This window comes from Anastrepha ludens, chromosome 4 (genome assembly GCF_028408465.1).
Source record: "Anastrepha ludens isolate Willacy chromosome 4, idAnaLude1.1, whole genome shotgun sequence".
In the NCBI taxonomy this organism is placed as follows: Eukaryota; Metazoa; Arthropoda; class Insecta; order Diptera; family Tephritidae; genus Anastrepha; species Anastrepha ludens.
In genome coordinates this window covers 45,573,837-45,595,866 of record NC_071500.1, presented here as the reverse complement: position 1 = coordinate 45,595,866, position 22,030 = coordinate 45,573,837, and the positions used below count along the sequence as shown (strand labels likewise).

The 22,030-nt window shown below is 34.5% G+C and overlaps 1 protein-coding gene across 4 annotated transcripts in view; it reads right to left on the bottom strand.

Moving 5' to 3' along the window:
- Window positions 1-17,413, bottom strand: part of LOC128862144 (uncharacterized) — a 188,095-nt gene extending 170,682 nt beyond the window's left edge. For all 4 annotated transcript variants that reach the window (XM_054100607.1, XM_054100608.1, XM_054100609.1 and 1 more), the window contains exon 1: window positions 17,322-17,413. In XM_054100607.1, the coding sequence (XP_053956582.1) occupies window positions 17,322-17,331 (10 nt within the window). In that variant the 5' untranslated portion in view covers window positions 17,332-17,413. The remainder of the gene's footprint in view (window positions 1-17,321) is intronic.
- Between the last annotated feature and the right edge of the window lie 4,617 nt (window positions 17,414-22,030).

The following is a 22,030-nucleotide window of genomic DNA, read 5'->3' as shown; positions in this document are numbered from 1 at the left end:
TGACGTTGAGGCCTAATTGAGGTTCTATGCCGTTAATGTGCCGAATTATCTCCTCCTTTAGCTTTTGAGTTGTTGCTGGCTTATCGACGTACATCTTTTATTTCAAATAACTCTAAAGAAAGAAGTCCAACGGTGTCAAATTAGATGATCTTGGCGGCCAATTGACATCGCCGCGACGTGAGATTATTCGGCCATCAAAGTTTTCGCGCAAAAGAGCCATTGTTTCGTTAGCTGTGTGACAAGTGGCACCGACTTGTTGAAACCACATACCGTCCACAACCATATCTTCGAATTCAGACCATAAAAAGTTCGTTATCATCTCACGATAGCGAACACTATTCACAGTAACTGCCTGACCGGCCTCATTTTGGAAAAAATACGACCCAATGATGCCGCCGGCCCATGAACCGCACCAAACAGCCACTCTTTGTGGGTGCATTGGTTTTTTGGCAATCACTCTTGGATTATCATTCGCCCAAATGCGGCAATTCTGCTATTGACGAATCCACTGAGGTGAAAATGTGCCTCATCACTGAAGATGAAGTGCACGATATGCATTTTGATTTGGACGCCCGTTTTCATAATAAGACTGAAAAACTTTAACGCGTTGTTCGATTGTGCATCTTCAAACGTTCAAATTGAATTAGTCTGAAATTGAAAAATGTGAAATGAAATGTACAAAAAAGCTTCACGTTTAGGTGTGGTTTACATTCAATATCGGCCCTTAAGATTTAACCACCCTTTAGTTTTCATTAACAAATTGTTTTTTTGTGTTATTATATATTTTTAATTTGAAATATTGAGAGAATTTTATCCGAAATTGTAGATTTTTGCATCTGCGTCGGTTGATTTCATTCACATAAAGCTTCTTTCGCATTTCGATTTTTTCTATTAATTTATATTATATTTTCAGCATTGATATTCAACATCCTGCAGAACGCTACTAATGGTTTGAGGATTGCAGTCAATTCTAAATTCACTTCAACCTCGGTTTTTATTTTGGCAATATATTTTTTTTTATTCTTTATATATTTTACCAATATTTAGTAGTTTTTGGTATTAAAAAAAGCTTTTAGACTAAAGCGAACATTTTTCATGCTTGCATATTTTTTGAACAGAGTAACTTTTTGGACGATTTTTCCAATTTCCCTTTCCTTGAGATAGTTCAAAATAAGTTCCTTGATATTTAATGAAATGAACAATTACTTATTTGTGTGGAAATAACTATGCTTGCAGATTGGTTAATTACTATTGTATAATTGCGGCAAAATGCAGACAGTCAATCAAGTAAATCATTCGCGTTGCATTAAAATTGCTGAGCTAAATGATGCCTGCCGAAATAGAAAATATAAGCAGCCTCACTGCAATTAATTATGAAAACTGTTTGAGCTTCCCTGAATGCAGGAGACCATTTAATTAAATTTACAAAACTAATTTGCTATTTGGTAGTTATATTCTATGTAAAAGCCGCTCAATGTTTCATTCAATCAATCAAAATGATATAACAACCAACGAACGAGGTGTGAAAATTGCATTTGTATTGCCATTTACATGTGCATATCCTTTGCATGTATTCAGGCTAAAAAATTCAGGGAATTGATTAATAAAATTCGAAGTTTGTAGCCTTCAAAGTAGACCACTTTAAAATAATACAATTGTACCTATAAATAATCCAGTCATGAAAACATTTTTCAAATGGATTTTCAGAAATCGTATGCAGTTCTCAACGTGAATTCTTGAATTGTATGTCTTCTGTTGGCTAAAAACGGAGTGTCGAAATGATAATACAGTACAATAACATGAAATTAAAATTTAATTGTATTAAAATTCTATTAAAATTAAAATCTCTTTTTATATGAAGATATTATGGCAAGAACCAAAACTTCGTTCAAAAATTATTTCAAATATTTAGAGGTCTTACATGCACAATGTTGCTTATATTTTTGTATTTAATATATAATAATATGAGCAATAGACCTTGAGAGGTAGTATATACTTTATTTCATAAATATTATTTTCTTGTTTGTAGTCTCGAATTTTAAATCTAATAATTAAATTTTTTTGTTCCTTGTACACTCTCCTCGGGAGCAAAGGGGCTCGATTATGTTGTTTAGGAACAACGCCTTCTTATTGCTTGGAGCGCCATCTGTGTTTCACATTTTTCTGACAGAAGGATCGCACAGATGGTTGAAGACTCCGCTAAATGTGGTGTGTCTGCACTGTTTCCGCGGGCCGATGCAGTATGTAAATGTGTGTGTTTTTCGATATTGTTGCTTGTTTTAGCAGCCACAATGCAAATAATGCGCTGACTATTGTGCGGGAGTAAGGATGGAAAAAATAAGTTTTTAGGTTTGGGAAATGAGTTTTGTTTTGTTTGTAGACTACCGAGGGTAATTAATATATATTTATTTTAACTAATCAATTTTCTTAACGCTTATTGTATTTTGTTCACCACTAATTTTAATTGGCATGTGCCACCTTAGTATTTGTGGCTTAAACTACTGAAGTGGATGGATATAAATTGCTATTATTTAATAATACTGATTTCAACCCTGAGATATATAAACTATTTTTAATAGTTTTTATAAATAATATATAATTTTATATTATGAGTATATAATAATATTTATTTTTAATAAGCAATTTTATATAATTAATATAAATACACCGAATTTAAAATATTCTATAATAGTAAACGTGCTCGATTTTTACCTTAAATTACCCTAAAAAAAAATGGCAAAATAAGATTTAGAAATACAGTACTATCTCGATAATTTGGTCACGCGGTAGTCCGGTCACATCTATAATCCGGATAACTGCTATAATTCGGACAGTTTAACATTTTTTACTTTATAATCCGGACATTTTTAAAATTTGCTTCGCAATACGTACATACATATGTATTTTAATTTTTAGTTTGCTTTGTGAGTTTTTCGTAAAATAGCGGTACTTTAACAACAATATATTTGTACGAAATGCAACAGCATAAATCAGGCGTTGTGTTTATTCTTTAGTGACAAACTGAATTGAGTGGACATTATTATTATGAGCAGTGGAAAATTTAATAAAAGGGCTCATAAAACCCTTACTCTTCAGAAAAAATGTGAAATTTTAGATCTCCTTGATAAAGGAAAATCATTAAGATGGTTTGAAACAGAATTTGGTGTCAACAAATCTACTGTTTTTTGACATAAAAAAGAATGATGCCATTAGAAAATTCGCGACTAAATGTGAACAGAAACCTGGTTAGTGAACATTTAATTAAATTTAGTTTACAATTAATTAACTTAGTGACACTTTTCAGAAAAAATTCAGACTATGAAGCTTGGAGAACATGCTGATATGGAGGAGGCCTTAATGACTTGGTTTATCCAACAGAGGCACCAGCATATTCCTATATCAACCGAAATGATTCAAACCAAAGCAAAATATTTCTACAATCAAATAACTGGCAAAAACGATTTTACAGCAAGTCTAGGTTGGATCGAAAAGTTTAAAGCACGACATGGCATAAGAAAATTAAAAATTTGTGGAGAAAAAGTTAGCAGTGATGTCTTTGCAGTAGAACCATTTAGGCAGAAACTTAAAAATATCATTGAAGAAATGGAGCTAGACAATGAGCAGATTTATAATGCAGATGAATCTGCAGCTTTTTGGAAAGTTATTCATACAACAACAATGGTGCACTCGCACGAAAAATCCGCATCCGGTAGAAAAATTTCGAAAGATCGTATAACTTTTAGGCCTTGTTGTAACGCTTCTGGCACACATAAGTTACCATTGTTTGTAATAGGCAAATCAGTTAATCCACGATCATTTAAAAATTTTGATCTGCCTGTAATTTATAATGCAAGTAAAAAAGGTTGGATGTCGGCATACATATTTATTTACAGAATGGTACAGAAAACATTTTATACCAAACGTAAAAAAGTTTTTAAAAGATAATAATATACCGTTAAAGGCTATTTTACTAGTTGACAATGCGCCATGCCACGTAGGTTCGGAAGATCTTGGAACGGATCCGAATTTCGGAATTGTGTTTCTTCCACCTAATTGCACAGCAGTCATACAGCCGTTAGATCAAGATTTAATTCAAAATATAAAAGTCACTTACCGAAAACAGCTTTTAAATCATCTCGTTACGGACAATACAGATCTTGCAATTGCATTAAAAAACTTTACGCTGCGAAATGCTGTTACATTTTTAAACAATGCGTGGTTAGGTATATCACAACAAAATATTGTACACAGTTGGAAGGAGTTGTTGGGGAGTCACAGCGAAGAATGGACCGAGGAAGATTCGATACCTCTGGCTCAACTTACAGTCAATAATCCAGATTTGAATGAAATTCAAACTATCATCGCATCAATTAATCCAGACTCACTGAATGACATTGAATTCATAAATAATTGGGCGAAAGGAATAGATGAATTCGACTACGATTTTTCTGATCAGGAAATTGTACAGTCTGTGGTGGAAAATAATAATATAGAAGAAGCTGATTCTGATTGCACCATAGTTGAAGCGGTAAATACTATAAGTAGCGGTGAAGCAAAAAATATTTTTTCCAAGGCTATACAATGGGCAGAACAAATTGACGCTTCGGCTATGGATATTTTAGTTTTAAGACGATTTAAAGAAACTGCAGATAAAATGTTGCTGGCGAACTCGCAGCAGACCAAAATTAATAATTTTTTTGAAATAGTACATACTAAATAAAAAAAATGTTTGATTATGTACAGATGTACATATTATTATGTAAGTATGATTGTACTGTATTTAATAAAACTATTTATGTACATATATATATCTGAATTGTTCATTTCAAAAAAACAACATTTAGTTGAAAAAAAAAAATCATCTATAATCCGGGCACCCCCATAATCCGGACGACCCCTAACATTAAGGGTGTCCGGATTATCGAGATAGTACTGTACTTAAAAAAAATTTTGGGTGACTTCAAATGTCGTCCCAGCACGAATTTGCAAATTTTCGAATTTTGACTCAATGGGTGGGCTTTATTAACCTTCGAATTTTCTATATCATTCAAATGGTATTACAAGGAAGTCACTAATAATTCTTTGTATCAAAAACCAAACCTTCTATCGTAGTTTTCATGGAGCAATAAACTAACTCAATTTTTCTAAATACTTTTTCATTTTTACACATTGCTTTTCTGGCACAAGGAAGACGATATGATTTTTCGCCATAAGAATTTCATACAAAATAAGAACTGTAAACTTTTAGGTGGCATAAAATGATATTTGTTGCATTATTGACTAGAAGTTCGCTCATATTGATAATTTGGTATTTTTTCAAAAAAATGTTTGCATTTTATATTACCATATAAAATATAGAAGGTATTATTTTGATTACCATTTCAGTTTTGTTATTTTTTTTTTTTTGAATTTTGACAGTTTCTTGAAATAGGCTTTTGAAATGTTCAATTTTCGTTACTTTTTGGACAGAATGTAAAGAGGTTAAATGTAACCAAGTGCCACCAAAATGAGCAAACACGCACTTATCCCACTTCGTGTGCGTGCATACTTGCATACTTGCATACGCGCCTACCTACATACATAGATTCCCACTAATTTGATGTTGGTACACAAATCACTCATACGCCACGCACAACAACATGTCTGGATATACTCGTAGGCATGGGCAAATAATAATTCAAATAACTCTGCAGTGAAGCACGTGTTCTGGCACTACAAATCACTTGCAAAGCTCCAATGTCTCGTATCAATAAATGTTGCTGTAGTTTTTGGTGTTGTTTTTAATACAAACTGTGCCTTGCGCCTTATTACAAAGTAATTTGGCAAATAATAAATTTTGTCGCAAAGGCACGTGCCACTATAAGTATATGCAGAATTGTAGTACAAACACATACATACCCATACACATGCATATGTATTTGTATGTATGTATACAATACTCCCATTTCACTGGCATTTACATAAGTATGTGTATGTGAGTGTGTGTGTTTATGTGAAATGATTTGGTGTTATGCCTGCCATGTAGTGCGCTCCGTAATAATGTACAATTTGCCAGTTCGTTGTTGTTGTTTGGCTTAAAATCATCATTTCATTTGCATAAATTACAAATTCAGTGGAGCTTACATACATTACTGTATTTAATATAATGTAAGCTGACAATACAACAAGCTTAAGTTTTATTCGTAATGTTTATATTTATATACATATTTATTGGCCTGTTGCTTAACAAAGGGGAAAATTAATAATTTACTAAATAATAACAATTTTTGTACAAATATTTATCATATGGCCATAGGGTGTATGTGTATGTGCATATGGTAGTGTAAAGCTAAGTTTCTAGATCAGCTATTTTGTGTATGCGAGTACGGTAATTATATAAATACACAATAGATTACGAATTGATTGAAATTGAATGAATAATAATCTTTCTTTGAGTTTATTTTAAATATAATAATTTCAGGAATTTGCCTGGCCTCTTGAGGCTTCGAGTAATTACAATTAATAATTGATTTTGTAATGAAAATTAATAAGTGTTGTTGAAAAGTAAATAATGTCATAGTGCATATGAAATCAAAATTGCATTACGGTTTCATATCCCACCAACCCACGCTAATAGCTCGCATTAAAAGATTTTTCATGAAAGATATGCAAGAGGGAATTTCCATTCTTTGCTCAGTTTGTACTAGTTCAGAGTAGTAATTGAGAGTTATAAGTAATTGAGAGCATCTATTTGAAAATTTCATATATTTTATTGTTAATTTTATTGCACTACATAGAGGTTATCTATGGAATACTATGACCAATAAATAGTCGCCGACTGACATTTGCCCTTTTGACAAAATTCTCGGTGGTATTTTGCCATAATGATGAGTCCAATGTCATAAGCATTTTCTAAGATTTTGAACACGGATAAACATACGATAAAATACCTGCAATATGCTATTAACTTAAAAAAAAGTGTATTTGGTATGTGCTTACAAATCCCATGGGATCTGAGCATAACAAGAAAACACAAATACACCAATATGCAATATGCGGATGTTAATCCGGGTCGTTCCGATATTGCAGAATGGACTGCTCTTATGTAGCGCTAGATTGATCCCAACCCCACGCCGGTTAGTTCCTTAAGAGAATTGAAAATGCATCTACCTAGAAAACTTGCTCTAATTTTAGCTAAAGCTGGACAATCGCAAAAGAAGTGCTCAGGTGTTTCTTCCTCTTTCTCATCTCTACAACTTCTACAGTATTCACAGGAGGCAATTTCTATTATGAAGGGATGCCTGCCAAATAACCAATGACTGTTTATACAAGACACAATCTTCGAGATACCCTTTCTTGAAAGGTTAAGCAGTTCTTTTTCATATTTATTGGCGGCCACAGCCTTCATCTCTCTAGCACCTACTGGCATCTTGGATAATGTTGGCTTTAATTATTAATTTGCGTGTGACCATAGATATCCCAATGGTACTTCTATTACTAAGCTGAAGACTAGTACATTTTCTGGCTAGCTCATCTGCTTTACAATTTCCCTCAATATCTCTGTGCTCCAGAACCCAAATAAGGTTGACCTTGAATACGACACGATTATCATTTAGGGGTGCTCGGCATACCTGTGCAACCTTTGAAAGTCGCCTAGCTATCCGAGAATATATTTATTGTAGTTTTTGTTATTGTAGCCTTCGTTTAGAGCTAAAACTTCTGTCTGATAAAGCAGTAAGTCTGGTAGTCGAATGAATAGTTCTAGTCCTAATTCCTTCGAAAATACTCTATATGCAACCCTATCGTGTACTTTGGAACCATCTGTTTAGAAATTTAATTCCCCATGAGCTTGGTGTTTGCCACTCTCTTCTTGACTGTATGTTTGCCTTGAAGAGTCTATCGAATGTGAGCCTAGAAATATAATAGTCCATTTCTGGTTTATGGCTATTCAGAGTATGCAAAATAGAGGAATAGCCAAACCGCAGGCCTTTCCGTGGAGCCATATTTTTCAGTCTAAGCGCAAAGTCGGCGGCCACGTGCTTTCCTACAAGATTTAGAAAAGGCAAGTTGATTAGAACTTTCAGCGCTTTGCACCAGAGATGCATAAAAAAGCTGTTCTTTGGACCTTACTCATGATTGCAGCGAAACTCGCCTTTTGAGTAGATGACCTTCATGCAAGTATTCTATATACTAAAATTAGTTTAACTACAGAAGTATACCGCCGATGTGTAATCACCATTTAATACCGATTGCTCTTTCACAAATGTAGAAAGCAACAATGGCCTTATTTACTCTATCCTCAATATTAGGTTTCCACGTTAATTTTTTATCTAATATGAGTCCTAAATACTTGACATTATTCCTCAAAGGAGTTTCACCACCCTTAAAATCTAGTAGCGTATGAGGCCTATGCTTCTTTGTAAAGAGAATTAGTTCAGTTTCAGAGAGGGGTTTATACCGGATCCCCTACTCTCAGCCCAGCTCTAAGTGTGTTCATGTTAAAGCGCATCCATAAGGGTGTTAAGATAATTGCCTTTAACAGCAAATGCCAGATCATCTGGGTAAGCAGTGACGTGACAACTCCCTCTCCCCAAATCAGCAATAGAGATCTTGCCACCCAAAGGACTACACCTTGAGGTATGCCATTGAAGACTTGTAGAGTAGTGGTACCTAATTTTGGCACAGTAATACATAGTAACTGATAGCAATAGTGGAATTTAAATTTTAGTGAAATGAAAAAAAGTGAAGTTAAAAATGTGAAGATGTTAATTTAAATTGAAGACAATAATTAAAACTATGTACATATGAGTGAAGGTACGATTTTTTCTCATTTCAGTATTGGCACGATTGAAATTAAGATTTCGTGATGAACTCCGAATAGTTGTAATTATGAATTATGCTAATTTTATGGCTAAAACTAGAGACTCGTAAGATGCTAAAAATCCGCAGTAATGGCTCGTATCACATGGCTATGTGACGGTAGAATTATTGGATCATTTTATACGTAAAGAGCAAGTCGCACTCACTTGTTTAGAGTATTTTTAAAGCACAATAAGCTGGCTAAGTAGGACCGTAAAAGTATAAATAAAATACATATTAGCTATCCTATATAATTTTGGAACCCCCTTCCCAAATACCGCATACCAATTAAAAAGACGAAAACGACGTAAGCCGCGAAAAGGTATATGGGATTCCTAAACTGATAAGCAAGGAGGCTCATATTTACCATTGTGAGACAAGGCTATCTGTTCATCAGGCTGACATAGCAATATGTCTGCCACAATATGCAGGTAATCGGGTAACTTAAAAAATTGCCTTGAAATTACTTCCAGGTTGGTGAAAGATTATACTCGTATTTCCCTATGGTACCGATGTTTATCTATCAACAGGACATAACTGATTTAGCTATGTACCTAGAGTGAATACAAGAGCAATATAGCGACAGCACAGATATTGATATGCACAGGATCCTTTGTCGGGCTGTCATGAAGCTCTATTAGATGAAAATTTTATATATGAATGGGCAGGAAGACCCAACAAGAGTGAACGGAAACGAGCCACGTTAGAATCTTCGCAGCCTTTTTGTATTTATTTACTTTGCATGTGTATGCAAATGTATGCATGGATGTATTTACGCAAGTTCAATGGCTTTCATGTATGCAATGTTGTTGCACTTAGCAATGCTTACGCAAGTGAACAACTTAATTCAACAACAACACTTTCTTCTTCCAGTCAATTTCAGTTAAAACTATAATGCGTTCGTATGTTCACCGTTGTAGGGGTATGAAACTAAAAGTATGTGTATGCGATACCAAATATTTATCTAACAGAAAATTAACAGCACCAGAAATTTGCACTGCATGTGCAATTTTAATAGACTACATACATATGAATGTAAAGTTAGTAAAGTAATTGCAAACAAAGAATCAGAAGCAACTGAAAATAAATTTCCATTTAGTGCAGAAAATTGCATGTCAGATGCACAATCAGAATATTTCTGTAAAATGATAAGATGGGTAAGTAATTTTCCACCTACAAACTGGTTATCAGAGAATTTATAACAAGATAAGATATCAAAATATGACTTGTCGATGTATGAAATAGAGTTGGCAATGATCGCAAAGAGTTTACTCCCTGTGAGTGGAAATTAGATATGTTTATATAAGTACAATATTGTTGAATTTTTAGTAAGTCAGATGTGCCCTTTCAAGAATACTGTAGGTACTGCTAGAACTATGAAGAGCTGCGAAGGCGTCTGTTTTTCAGGTTAGAAGTGACCTCATGTTATAAAGCATCAGGTGATCTTATCCATGGAGCTCACCAGATTTTTTTCGTAATTCAAGTATTGGGAAAAGCTATATGTAATATTGTGTTAATATCCACTAGAATAGATCGCCCACACTAGTGAAAACTTCTGGTGGGTACAACTTTCAACATTCAATTGAATTTTCTCAAAATTACTTCAAATGGACTTATACTATATAATAAAATTAAGTATGGCCGCAGTTCACAAATTGTTATTTTTGTTATTAATACTTAAGGTAAATGAAACTTTGAGCGAAGGTACAACAACGCTCCAGCAAAGAACCTGCTCTTTTCGCAATGTTCTGGTGGAACTCGCAAAAAAGGACGTCCTCATCTACTTTGAAAATAATAGTTTGCCAGCTAAGTTAGTAAGTAAGCAGCTCCATTTTCTCCACATAACGAGTGTATGGAATATTTTTCTAAATAATTTACAAATGCGTGATGCCATCGACCATTTACATCTTATTTTGAATTGAACTAATATATGTTTTAAAGCCTTACTAAACCTAAAAATACGATCACGAATAATGTTACTAAAGAACTTGTGATTAGCGAAATTATACAATGGAGTTCAACTGATTGTATATTAGTATACGTTTTTAAGCTGACTTCGAAACTAAACATGTTTTTATGAAAAAATACACGCGGAGGTTTGTTATTGCCTGGCGATTAAAATTAAATACATATTTATAATCTCTGTTTTGCACTTCGAATCGGTTGATTCATTGAATTCCTAGAAAAATCAATTGAAGTGTGACGTCATTACGATGTTACTTAACCAAAAGACGTTTCAAACTAAACACAATTCCAAAAAGTAGACCTTGTAGATCGGACAATAGACAATAAATTGCATTGTACGGGCTGTTCTCATGCCGTCGGTGCAGCCAGTTTACGATAAATACGAGTATTAGGTCTGTTCTTTTCACAAAGCGTTAGAGAGTGGCGAATAGATGAAGCAAGTGGTATAGATAAACATATGCCAGCGCTGGAATAAAGCTGCGTAAAATTACATTTGTTAATATGCTATACCCGTTTTCATGACGACGAGTCTTACTCGATAACATTGTTGTTGCTTTCACATGCAAATTTTTCGCAAAGAAATAGCGAGCAGAGATGTGTCGAATAGAAGACGCCTATTAATATTAAAAATTGAAGTGTTGTGACCTGACAAGTGCCCAGTGGACTTTGTATACATATAAAAAACCCTCTTAACATACAAAATGTCATTTAAATTTTGTAATTTTTTTTAATTTTTATAATTTTTTTAAAGTTACAGTTCTGATTAATACTCGTAGCAAGTATGTTCAAATTGGCGACCGCTGAAACCGAATGACCGAATGTTGGTTGGTATGAAATGCCAAAACTAACAGAAATTTTTTCTTCTAATAGCGGTTGCCCCTCGGCATGCTAGGGCAAATCTTCGAGTATATTTCTGCCGTGAAAAAGCTCGCCATGTATGTGTGTATGTGTTCAAGTTGAATTTCTGTTTCTAAACCACTTTTGAAGAACTACGAGTATATTTAATCTGTCACCGCTTTGAGGCATCCAGTTATCTAAATTCATATTATCAAAGTATGCGTATAAGTCGCAATTGTAAGTTTTGTTTCTTAAAATCAACTTCGCTGGTTGCTCATACATACCAAATAATATTTGTGTGTACGTATTAAGTAAAAACCCATTCGTATGTACGAAACTTAAAGTTTTTGAGCCCAATTGAAATATTAGCTATTATTATACATACTTATGTATGTGTCTAAGTAGGTATATATATAAGTACACATACACTATGTACATGTACTGTATGCATGCAGCACAAACTTCACCTATTTCTACTAAAACAACAATAATAAATTACTGGTAACGAAATAGCTGACAAGTAGGCGAGTAACGAGTTACAAGTTGCATTCTGTAGTTGCATGCGACTTTAGTTCAGTTACACGCTTCTAACCTCTGCCTTTGAAAATGCGGCCCTAACGAACTCTACTGCAAACATATATGTATATGTACACACATACACACACACTTGCATCACTTTCTTTTATCAGTAAAGTATTTTACAACTTTTTTACATTTAGCGCAAAACTTTGGCAGTACGCTGGCCAAGTTTAGCAGGCAACTTCGAGTTTGGCAAGTGCGTCAAGTGAGTGTGAATAGTAAAAAGAATAAGTGAGTGAGTACTCGTAGGCACACACTTGGATATATCTACATATTTTTGTGTTTGTAGTTAGTCTTTTTCCCCGGTCTGGCATTTTACTCAAAATAAAGTTACTACTGTAGTCACTTTTTTAAACGATAAACCACATGCAGTGAACTACATGCACTAGTGTGCATGCATGTGTTAGTGTATGTATACACACTACTTATATATGCCAGAAAGTGTGTACCTTTTTGTTGCGTGTTGCATATGCGCATTTGGCTGTGATAAACGTGTGAGTTTAACTATTAGAAACTTTATCGTTCGCGCCGGTTTACCCTGTTCGTGCGTTTACTCATCATAGACCTTTTGCAGCGATCAACTTGGACTACCAAATGGCCAAGTTATTTAGTTAGCCAGACCCAGTTGATAGAGCTAGGCTCAGTTGCTAGAGCCCAAGCCAGTTGGGGCAGCTGTTAAAGTAATTAAGCTTTTTAGGGAAGCTTCAACCCCATGTATTCGCCTAAAAGTATACTAAACTCTGTTGCAGCCCTAAATTACAGGCCATTTTCTATAATACTTGTGCGAGTAGTTGTTTGTTTTTGTTTTTGTTAACCACTAGTTATCCACAGTATGCATCCATGTTGTTACAGTGTTTATTCAAGTTTTTCGCTGTGCGCCTGCAAATGGTAGCTGCGAGTTGCGCCAAGTGTGTTTACAATTACCTATTTGCATAGTTGTTTGTTAGCCAGCTGCTTTGTTGGTAGGTAAACTTCGCTTTGTAATCAATTTTCCAATTACATTTTCGTACAAAGTGTGAATTATTGTTACTTTCACGAGTTGAGGAACCGTTTTTGTAGAATAGTATAAGAGAGTACCCTATTTCATGGCGGACCCGGGTAAGAGTGGTCGGACGTAGGGTTTTTTAGGATGTCAAAGCCTTTCACTTACTGAAGTGTGGATGTGTTCGGCTTGGAATAATTAAACTCTGATTTGAATGGCTTAGAATGTGTCACTAAATTCAAAATATATGCTCCAAAAATGTTTTCAAACTCTTTATATGCCTTAAGGGGTTATATCTCATGCGGAGAAGCTTGGAATTCCCTACAACCCCCATTGCAGAAGTTGTGGGGATCCTGCAGAGAAAGAGACTGTGGAACTCGTTCTCTGCAAATGCCCGGCTTTGGCGGCTAGGCGCTTGAGATTCCTCACCGTCCTCTTTGGGGATGACTTGATGAAATTCTCCAGCCTAGATCCCTTTTCTCTCCTCCGCTACATCAACAGCACTGTATGGCTGTAGACGGTTTTATCTCCTCCTTTAATCCTTTCACAGATAGTGGTCCACTTTATGGTATCAAAACGGCACGTAAGTGCTATTTGTAGTGTACCTGGGGTACTCTTGCCATCTTACCTACCTACCTACCTAAGGGGTTATATAACTATGTACAGTAAGATTTTTCAAAAAAATCTATTTTTTTTAGTTTTTTTCTTAATGTACATATATTTAAGAATACAAATTTAATATTGTTTCGGGGAATATTTTCGAAATTACACGCAAATTTTAAGTACAAGGCCGGAGCGGCGTTTTTCTGAAAATGGTGTTTTCAATTAGTCTCAAATTTTAACACGAGCTTGTTAAATATTTTTTTTAGTAATTATCGAAGACTTTTTCTGATCGATTTTTTTTATAAACAATTTAAGGCCGAAATTTTGGTCAAAAATCGATTTTTTTTGAGAAACCGTCATATTGTCAACAATTTTTTTTTGCTTATTCCTTCGATTAATTACTAGATTTACCATTACTTTAACGAAATCTTTTTGGTTTTTTAATTTCAGAGGATCCAGTTCAGTGGTCACAGCAAGACGGTTTTTTTTATTTTGTGAGAGGAGCTCTCAGGAATCAGCTGTAACTCTTTTCCAAAGCTTTGCGCAAATTAAAAAAAAAATAGTCTACAAATTTTCATCGAAATGTCATACTTTACGAAGAGTTACGTCTACTAAACTACGCACGCCTGCAGTTTTGCGAATTCAACATATTTCCATCACACCACTTCACTAACAGAACTTCCTTAAATAGTTAGTTAAATAGAAATAATATAATACTTCTCTTAATGCATACTCATTTGTTTGAAATAAAAAAAGGAATTATGAAAATATACTTGTCTTTAATTTGTAGTCTGTAAGGGGAATAATTAGTGACAGAGTAACACTGATTAAGTTTAGTGTTCTAAGGCTAATCAGAGTTTTCTTAAAAATTTCGAGTATGCAAAAATATAGCTCTAGGAATTTTGGTACAATTGAATGCATTTTTTTTCTGACGATCGGAACTTCGATTCCCTTTCTCGCGCAGCATAGGCTTTCGTAAAGTGTTTTCATAAGGTGTTATCGAGCGCTATCGAGAGATGATTAACAATTTTTTATGGCCGGAATTTATGGTATTGATCTGGTTAATGTTTATTTTCAACAAGACGGCGCTACGTGCCACACAAGTAACGAAACCATTGATATTTACGGGGAAAGTTTCCGAACCGTGTTGTCTCTAGAAGAGGTGATCATAATTAGCCACCGAGATCTTGTGATTTAACACCTTGGGACTTTTTTCTTTGAGGCCACGGGAAAGAGAAGGTCTACGCCAACAGCCCAGGGTCGATTCAAGACCTCAAAGTTGGAATTCATGAGGCTATCAAACACATAGGGCAGCCACTTTGCAATTCAGTTGTGGAAATTTTCATGAAAAAGGATATTGTCCTGTAAGCGTGGTCGTGGTGGTCATTTGCCTGATGTTATTTTCCACTATTAACGACATACCACTACATACGACAATTGAATATAAAAATAACACCTCTTATTGGAAAACCCTTTAGAAGTAGTAGTAAAATGTATATATTTTTCAGAAACTCAATTCATTTTGTTTATGTTCGTAAGACGTGACAATTTGTCGTCTGCCATTTTCCTTATATACCTAAATATAAATAAACCAATCAATTAGTTAAACTACCCAATCAAATAATTTCTATAGCGTAAAGTTGACTACAGAAACATTAAATCTTTATCCAATTTTCATCGTTTTCTGCGTTTAATACACTCATAATTTTCTCGTTTAGTCCACTTATAATTTCTTTTGCCGTTAATTCTGATTTTTCTAAATAAATATTTCCAGCGAATACCTACATGGCATCTTCTCATAAAATGCTTCACATTTTCTTTTTCGCTCAGATTGCAGAGGTGGCACATTTTTGACACGTTTCCGAATTAATTGGCATTTAACATAAGCAGGTCACATCGTGCTTTCAAAATCTTTGAGATATCGTCCTCATTCCTTCTTTGTTGGGTCTAAGTATTTCTATATGCGTGATGCTCTTGCATGTGCCTTTTCGGTATATATTCTGGTGTATTTGGCCTTTAATTGTAACAGCAACTGTATGCAAAGGCTGTGACACTGCGTACTATTACATTCGTCGAATGTTAATCCGAATTTTAATCTACATATTTCTTTTAGATGTTTGTAACTGAATAGTTTTATTTTTTTTAGTCTGTCGAGTCTGCTTTTTCTATATAAAGTATTAAAAATATATTTCTTGTGACGACCTCAGCTGCGGTTACCAGCAATATTGCATAGATTGGTATGACGTCTGGTTTCCTTGGAATCCATTTTATGAAGCATCTTTGCAGTTTGCCGACCTCATCCGTATAACGCCGTGCTTGGGCAGCCCACATTTGGCAGCATAAGATTGTATGGATCTACAGACAGCTTGAAAAAGTTTCCATTTAATTTTTTGCCTATCCGTGACGATTTAACAAGAAAGTCTTTCAAGGTGATTAGTTGTACTTTGCCTTGGATGCGTTGTTTCTGGCTTCCAAAAGTTCTCCGAATGCCATTTTTGGTGTAAGTATGACACCCAAATACCGAAATTGCACCAAAATCCTTACATTTTCGTCATTGTACCACCACAATTGAAAACAGTGCTTTTGTACCGAATCGTCTCGGGATATGAGAAATGGTGCCTATATATCAATATGGAGGAGTGGGTAGCTCCAGCAGAACTGCCAAATCCGCCAGTCAAGCCGAAATACATCCAAAGAAAATCATAATATGTATTTGGTGAGACTGGGAGGGCATGGTACAGTGGGCTCAAAAACTTACTTGACACCAGACTAGGCGATTTTTGACGGAACGGCATTAACAAATTGGTCGACAGGTGGGAAGAGGTGTAACGTCGAATATACAATTGATTCACTTATTGATATAATTATAGTTTTTTGTTTAAATTAAAGTCTTTGGTAGAAACCCTACGAACTTATTCCCCTACCCAATATTTAGGAACGCGTGTTGTGTATGAAGTAGCGTGGCAAGATGGTAATCTCTGGTCTAGTAGGTGTACCATAGTATAATACATTTTATTGGATAATCACATACATATGCATTCATATATATACAGAGTGTGTTCGCGCTGTAATAATTGCGGCAGTAAAGTTGATTTTTATTTAATAAATACTACAACACTTTGTAGATTAATTTTATCTAAATATTTATTGATCCGAACTTTCATAAATATGAAACAACACAATCAGTCTGCAATAACTTCTGAAATATTTCGACAGCTAATCAGCTGAGTATTAGCAAGAGACTTTCAGAAAAGTATCAGGTTCGCTCTATTGCTGGAATTATTAAGTGCGACGAACACACCCATATTCTTATTCATAAGACATTGAACTTTGCAGCGGATACGCCTTATTTTATGCAATAATTGTACAAGAATAAAGTGGGCACATTTGTTTTTAATTGAATAAGACCATTAAATACATAAAATGGCCGCAATGGATTAGTAGCGCAAAATATCTAAGAAACACTTTATTTACTAAAAAAATTGTGTAGGCAAAAGGAAAATAAAATTCCACTTACCGCACTTCATTTGCTCTTCTTCTTCGACGGCGCGCAACACAGCCGAATTGGCCAAGTTCAATGGCTTAGTAATTTCTGGGTCAACTTCAATCCTGAAAAAAGATAAAAAAATGTAGGAAATGCTTGTTGACTTTGAGGAAAACTAGTAATTGAGCTTTTATAAAATTTTAATGTAAGGCTTTCATTCGAGAATAACCTTTTTTTTTTGTACGTGCTATGTCTATATACCCTGATATTACGTTTCTAATCGGATACGAAGACAATATCACAACAGTCATCACAGCACGAAAACTTAAATAAGCTCACCGAAAATTTAACCAAGTAATGATACGAACACAATAGTGGCTAGATTAAAGTGGCCTCAAATTAGCTACAGAGAAAATGGAGCTAATACGACTACCAAGAAGCGCATCTCGTTAGAAATTACCGTGCAAACTGGTTCAAATACGCTAATCCCAAAAAAAGTTCTAAAGTACCTGGACATAAGACTGAACTCAAGACTTCGGTGCCCCAATAAAACTCGCAGCAGATAAAGCTGCTAAGATGCCATCCCAACTTAGTAAACTGATGGCAAACATAGGGGTCCAATCCAAAGGAAACGAGTCGGCTACTACGTACTCCGTTCTCCTCTACGGAGCTGAACAATTGGCGAATGCGCTAAAAAAATCACCAAGATGCTAAGCAGCGAGGAAACGTTGGAGATCATCAGTGGTTTCGCGGAAACAATTCTCTAGATGAAAAAGTGGGGCCTGGATGCAGGCACATAGGCATAGACCTTTGTAATGAGGAAGATGGAACGTCACTCTGAAGTAATGCCAAATCGATTCCAGGGTGGGCGACGGTTCCAAAAGAGCAGATTTTTTTAGTCTCTCGATATACCATTGCTGCTCCGCCAGCTTTAAAATGTCTATACATATATCTACCTACAAAATAAAAGGTACAGGATTGCAGATAATAAAAAGTGCGCGTGGTACGAAAATTTGATTTCTGCAATAGGCGGACAAATTCATGAAATCACTGACGAAAATGATATTAGGCATGTAGCCACCATTGGAGCGTCGGAGGTGCTTTGGGCACGAGCATCTATTTTCTTTTATTCATACGATTATTAAAAGTCGTACCTCATTAATTGTGCCTTTGAATTCGCAAAAGTTTTCAGCAATTGAGAAATGCATATTTATGCGACTATTTTATCATGCAGAAACAAACCTATTCGGTTTCAGAAATCGGGCCATAGTTGATGCCAGGTTAATTGATTAGTTAATTGATTTCAAAATTAAAATCAAATATTTTTTTTTCTAATTTTTTTTTTAATAACAGCTCTAAAATATGCTCAGTTATCTCTGTGATTCTTATAACGGTATTCCTTTAAGCTCTCGAGGTATACGAGTATTTGTGAAACCGGCCACTATAGCGAATCGCCGCTATACAACGCCCACCTGCTGATTGGTTGTGCATGTAGTTGCTACAAAAAGCGACGCGGCCCTTCTATGACATTTTTCTAATATGTAAAATTTTTGCATGTAATATATTTTTTGTAGGCAAATTAGAATCCAATGGCATTCGAATAGAGAATGGAGAAAAAAGCTTTGACGTACGCAAATATAAAAATCACATATAATTTTTCACGAAATCCGCAGTGAATCATTTAACGTTTTGAACTAATGAGATGTGCCTAAAAATATGTCACGTATGTAAACGAAGATTATTTAGTTTATAAGTATTCTGTATTGACCGATATCATGTTGTATACTTTTAGGCCTACTGTTCGTTCATTTACAGTTTTTGAAGCAGGTCTAATAAAAAGAATTCGGCAGTCGCGTTCATAAAAAATGTTATTCATTTGAGAATGAAATGGCGTTTTGCACAGATCCATTGAAGTTTTTCTAAACTAATCTCTAGTTGATCTAAATTATTTGGCAAACCTCGTAGAAAACTATATTCGCCATTAATATTGTCTTTAAGTAAGAAAATGTAATGGCACATATTTTCGTGTAACACTTTTATCCAATATTTCTTACCTGTGTGGGCCATTTTGATCCGCATCTTTCTAAATCCGAAAGATATTACGTTTGTAGCATCGACAGGGATTTAAAATGGAAATTTTCTCAGAAACAAGTGAGTTAAATTTGTTGAAATTGAATAGTGTGGAAGGTGTTTTTCATTTTGCGCTTCTCCTATGGTTCTAAAAGTTCTAACTTCATAATCAAATTGCACTAAATATTATTTTCGAAAGCATTTGACACGATCTCGCACAAAATCCTCCCCTGGAAAATCAGGGCTTCCACTCGGCTTTGCTGTTATGGCTGAAACCATACCTACCAATTTGCTTAAATTGGGAATATTAAAGCCCATACATTTGTGTCAATTTCTGGATTACCACAAGATAGCATTCTTCGCCCTATACTATTTATATATTTTATTAATGAAGTTGGTCTTTGTTTCAAGTACTCTAAATATTTACTCTATGCAGACGATTTGAAACTCTTTCGGAGAATCTGCTCTTCATCGGATAGATTAATATTACAGGAAGACTAGAATGCTCTGAATTATTGAGATCTGCGAAACAAGATATGTTTTAATACTAGTATCTAAGTGTAACCACATGACGTTTTGCAAGTCATTGAATCCCTTTTCCTCAACTTATTGGGTTTCAAATTTAACTTTTGTCTGAGTCAATAAAATTCTTGATCTTGGTGATTGGTTTTGATTCATCTCTTACTTTCATTTTCCTTATTAATTCCATTAGACCGTTCGAAGTTGGAGTATGCCTCCATCATCTGGAATCCGATGCATTCCTCACGTTCTCTTAGAATTGAATAAGTTCAATGCAAGTTTGTACGTTTTGCTCTTCAATCATTACACTTTGAGGGAAAACTTTAGTATAATGTATATCGCTTTGAAAAAAAAAGGTTAAAGGGGGGGATAGAGGTGTGTATCCCCATCTTAAAACTGAAAACCGAACCTGCCGGAGGCTTATAGTTTTTAAGTAATTTAATGTTAAAGTTTTCTAATTTAGCGAAAAGTTGGTGTTGCCATACACCTGAAATAAAAACGAAATTCGTATGCAGGGATGTTCAGTGGAAGGTTGGTTGTAAAACTGCAGTATTGTTTGTTGTAATTTAAAGTTGAAAAATATTTTTGAAAATAAAAACATACAACTCATTTAAACTTAAAAACAATGATATTAAGCGTATCATAAAAAATAAAGTAATTAAAATTAAATTAAATTAATTAACACAGTATTTTTGCTTAGAAGTCCTTATCGCGTGGGCGGCTTCGACCGCGCTTAAAAAAAAACCCTCATCAGTAGAACTCCTTTCCGTGTTAAAAGCATTGAACCCAAAATTAAAACATCATATGCGTGTATGTAGTAAGGAGGCACAATAACCCCCATCCCCATCATTAACACTAAACCTAAATACTTAATTTTTGTTAATATTTTTGTTTCATTTGCAGGCATCCAGCAACACCATACTGTTGCCATTCCAATCTTCTTCTTATTCGCGTTTAAAATTGGAAAGTGATTGTAAGGAAAAATGCATTTGCATTTAATTTTAATAAAAATAATTCGAATATAAGAATAAAAATAAGTGAAAACACGCGTGTGAGTGTATATTATATTTGGTGAATTTTAGTGAAGTGTTAAGAAATATATAGTGTAATGTGGCAAATTATAGTGAGGTTCCAAAGGGCATTTTGAAGACAAATAATTATGAAATTATTATTTCCTGAATAATTTGGAGTTATAAGGAGTGTTCCTTAACGCCTCACTAACATCTCCACCAAGTTTCATTAATAAAGACATAATAGTTTGCCAAAAATTGCCCAATATACATTATTCTAAATTCCAGCCCACTTTGGTAGTCACTTGTAACCCTACAACACCAGGTGCATGCTTATCAGTATTTTATCACTAGATAACTATTAACTGTTCAAATCTCTTCGGCCAAATAAGTTTCAATATTCCTTTTAAAGTACTTCGCTTTTATAATCCATTTTATGATGAAGTTCTCAGATCTAATTACCTCAATTTCGCCCCTATTACAAGAGGACTTGAAGAGTTTAATCGGCTTTCTAGAAGTCTTTAACCTGATTTTGCGATGCCGAGGTTTCTGTCTAAGTCAATTATTGAGTCTTATGATTTGTCAAATAAACTGTCTACTTGATTTCAGTTCTTAAGTTTTTGTTATATTACTCTTTAAATATAGTTAGTAAGGTGGTTACCATTGACTTAATTAAAGAAATCAAATATTTTATTTTGCAAGATTAAGGGAACTCGGTGGCCTAGAGCACGAAAATTTCACCTATTTTCACGTTTTTTTTTTTTGTCATTAAAAATTAAAAAAAAAACGATATTTCAACTTTCCGTGTTTATTACTGTATCTACTGAGCATACAAAAATGTTTTACTTTTATTTTAAAATCAATATTTATTATTATAAAAATACCGCTGAAGAGTGAGGGTCATCTCCCGAAAAATCGAACCCAGGCGGGGTAGGAGATTTCAAAACTTCTACTTATCTGAAACACGAAAGAAGATTCTTAATCAGAACTGGTCGGAACTAGAGCAAATCAAAAAATTAAAAATTTACAAAATGGCGCGCTTGTGAAACAAAATTTCTTAAAATCGGGTCTTTTTTCACTAGTCGCTTATTAAACTCACGAGCTGATATAATATATGTAAAGATCAATTGATACTCTCGTCAA